This window comes from Meleagris gallopavo, chromosome 12 (genome assembly GCF_000146605.3).
Source record: "Meleagris gallopavo isolate NT-WF06-2002-E0010 breed Aviagen turkey brand Nicholas breeding stock chromosome 12, Turkey_5.1, whole genome shotgun sequence".
Taxonomy (NCBI): domain Eukaryota; kingdom Metazoa; phylum Chordata; class Aves; order Galliformes; family Phasianidae; genus Meleagris; species Meleagris gallopavo.
Genome location: NC_015022.2, coordinates 10399902 through 10403213, shown reverse-complemented (window position 1 = coordinate 10403213; position 3312 = coordinate 10399902). Strand labels below are relative to the sequence as shown.

The 3312-nt window shown below is 35.4% G+C and overlaps 1 protein-coding gene across 1 annotated transcript; it reads right to left on the bottom strand.

Annotated features, from left to right (window-relative positions):
- Nucleotides 1-368: 368 nt before the first annotated feature.
- On the bottom strand, nucleotides 369-2656 carry RAMAC (RNA guanine-7 methyltransferase activating subunit). The gene is made up of 2 exons (XM_003209490.4): nucleotides 2489-2656; nucleotides 369-1756 (listed from the first exon to the last, which is right to left on the bottom strand). Exons 1-2 carry the CDS (start codon nucleotides 2653-2655, stop codon nucleotides 1576-1578), a joined length of 348 nt encoding a protein of 115 aa, XP_003209538.3. The 5' UTR covers nucleotide 2656; the 3' UTR covers nucleotides 369-1575.
- Between the last annotated feature and the right edge of the window lie 656 nt (nucleotides 2657-3312).

Genomic DNA, 3312 nt, shown 5'->3' with positions numbered 1-3312 from the left:
TCTTAAAGGTCTTTTCCAACCTAAATGATTCTATTTAAAAGCTATACACAGCACATTTCTAAGATCAACAGTAACCATGCTCTTTAGTTTTTCAGCAGCATCTTATGAGCTGAGACTGTGCTTTTGACTTCTGTATTTAAACAATATACAGTAATTTGAACTACTAATCACATAATGTCATGACTTTTACAACAGTCAACAGGGATGATTCTGTTTCTGTACAATAGCTGAAGAAAATGTCAAGTACAAAGAAATGCACAGCTCCCTCGATACAAATTAGCTTATCATGCAAACGGTGAAATAAGGCACTTTGACCCTATTATAGTCAGACGTAAAGTAGGGAATTAACACTCCAGACTTCTAATTAATTACAATGTCTCATCCTCTTTATTTTAGTTGAGTAGGCTACTCTTCTAATTCAAACTAGCAGCTGTCCAGTATTAATACTTATCTGTTAGTACTGCTTCTTGAGCAGCAGTCAGCCTAGATGAGCGTTGCAATTCTGAATGTTTCAAAAGCAGATTTCATAAATATTCAGAAACATCCTTAAACTTGAAATAGCTTTACTGTGTGAATAATTAACAGTACTTAAATTCTACAAAAAACAAACAAAAAAAACAAACCACTCTTCACTGCTTATGCTATGTTCTCATGAAACAAAGTAAAGAACAGTACTGAATATAGTTCCTTTGTTGTATAACAGCCACACAGTATTTCATACGAACTAATTACAGTAGACATCACAGTTTTACAGTTTTACTGAAATGGAAATCCAGAATGTTATGCACATACCAAATTTAAGATGATACAAATTAATCTAAGTCTGGTATCACATCTCAGGTTAAACTAGTATACCACTGAACTGCTAGAGTAAGAAGATAAATATTTAAACTACTTAATTCTTACATAATTGTTAGACCATGTTTTAAAAGGAACACTGCACAAAGATTTAAGCCATTGGCTCAATGGACAGGAGTTTACATAATATGGGAGATCTAATTTCTCCTGCAATTGACAACGAATCAAATATTGAGATATCATACCTCTCTGAAACACCTAAGTTCCTATTTGAGTTTTCATAAATTCCAACCCCCAAAAATGCTTCTGTAATAGGACATTTCTTCTCCTCTTTAAGGCATTTGGAATTCAAACTAAGCTTTTCCCACTATCAAAAATCAAACTAAGAAATGCTCTCTGGAGAAAGCCACAGTCTATCACTTTTACAAACAGCTGTCTTCAGACAATGTTACAGGCTGCAGACAAACCACAGCCACCTTCCCCAGACCTGTTATGTTTTCCAAAATGTACCAGACAGGATCTCAGTGACGGAGATAAAAGAATATGAGATGGATCTTACATTAAATTTATACAGACTAAACAAACCATATAGTGGGCTTTTATTATTCATAAAAGGTATTTCCTTTTTCAGTTCACACTACAGATAAACAACAGTGGACTTCAACATAGATTCTTTAGTTATCTCTAAACTATCAAAAATAAGGAAACTGGTGACAAATGAAATCTAAAATCTAACTTATTACATAGTATTACTGGTCTTTCCATCCACAGGCACCATCAGTAGGGATGGTAACGAGGCCCTGGGTTGTAGGAGTTGTAGCCATATTGTCCATAGTAGGATTGTCCTTGTCTGTGCTGCTGGTAGTTGTTACCCCAACCTCTATCTGGCCTCTGATTAGATCTGTGGTCACTCTGCCAGTTGTATCTGTCCCCTCTAAAATACCTGCCATCTTGAAACCTGCAAAGAAAAGAAATATCAAATACTCAAACTGTGAGTTTTTAAAAGATTAATGATAATGAATTCTTTTCATGTAACTAACAGCACAGTCTTGGAATTTGTACCCTAATATATTGCTTACTGCTTCAGTCCCTTGTGGATTCCCATACTCAAGAGCACGAGCATATAGCATAACTTAATGACACTCAATGAGCTAATTATCAGTGGCAGTTAGCCACTGTTCAGGCTCAATTATCGCTTTTCAGCTGTAGCACTGTTGCTATAGTTAATGTTAATTGTCCAGTGTTAGTATTATGAAACATACCATATCCTGGAATCACCCTTTTTCAGTCTCACAGAAATGAGATATTACTGTCCAGAAGTAAAAAGCTACAATTACATTCTGAAAAATAATGATATAATTCAAAGTATTTAGCTGTAGAAATGTAATATTACCTTTGCTAGGCAGAGATGATAGATTTTACAGTCGCTTCTAATAAAAGAAATACAGACTAGTCTAACACAGAGCAGCAAATATTCAGGTCACAAATGAAAAGTGTTTTGGACAGCTAGCAACAGGTCATCATGTTATTAGACTATTCCTTTGCATGTCTTAAACATAGATAATTAAAAGGGATAGTTCTGCTATCATTACAGATTCCTATCTTTATTCTGAAATAAATAAATGGTAATTTGACCAGGTATTTGTCTTAAAAAAACAAACAAACAAACAAACAAAAAGGACACCAGTACCGATCTCTGTTTCTCTGATTGCCACCAGATCTGTTTCTCCATTCTTCAACTATTGGAGGGGGATCTGCAGGGCGTTTCAGGTACTCTTGGTACTCTTTATCATTTGACGTGAACCGATGAGCAAACATCTTTTCATAATCCAGGGGTATGTCAACCAAGGAAGTCATTCTGAAAATGTTAAACATTTTGAGCAATAAAAGCACATTTAACAACTTATAAAGACTCCTATTGTAACAACTCCCAGAATCCAGTCAGGGCAAGGGAAGGACAATGAAAATTTACTCTTTCAGATGAGTGCAGCAGTGAAGTTTTGCGTTGATAACATAGATTACCTAATCCCATCTGGATCTAAGACTGTAAAAACAAACAAAATGCCTTCATTATTTCAGCTGTCCTGAATAGGCTGTCTGACAGAAAGCAATACCAATTCCACATGCAACCTTTGCACATCTATGTTGGATATGCAGACACTGATCAGGCTAAATACTTGATAGCTAATCTAAACATATTACACAGCAGTGTCATTGAATCAATTTTGAGCAAGATGAATTGCAGCAAAAAGAAATGGGGCATTTGAGGGTCAGCAATAGAAAAAACACTATTTCTTCAGCATGCACTCCCAAACCATTCTGAATATGAAAAGCATTGCTACAATCAACTTGAAAAGCTTGCCTAGGCAGAATACAATGCAAATCTTACAGGTAACTACAGCGATCAGACTTATTTACCATAATTTGAGTGTTAATAACTTGTTTCAGAGAAGAACAGACCTACGCTAATGTTGAACCGCCTTATAACACAGCTCTCAAATACCATTTGTGCTT

Coding starts and splice junctions, on each gene's coding strand:
- RAMAC (XM_003209490.4), bottom strand. CDS start 2,655: ATGACTTCCTTGGTTGACATACCCCTGGATTATGAAAAGATGTTTGCT. Junction 1,757..2,488: donor AATCAGAGAAACAGAGATCG/GTACTGGTGTCC, acceptor TTTTCTTTGCAG/GTTTCAAGATGGCAGGTATT.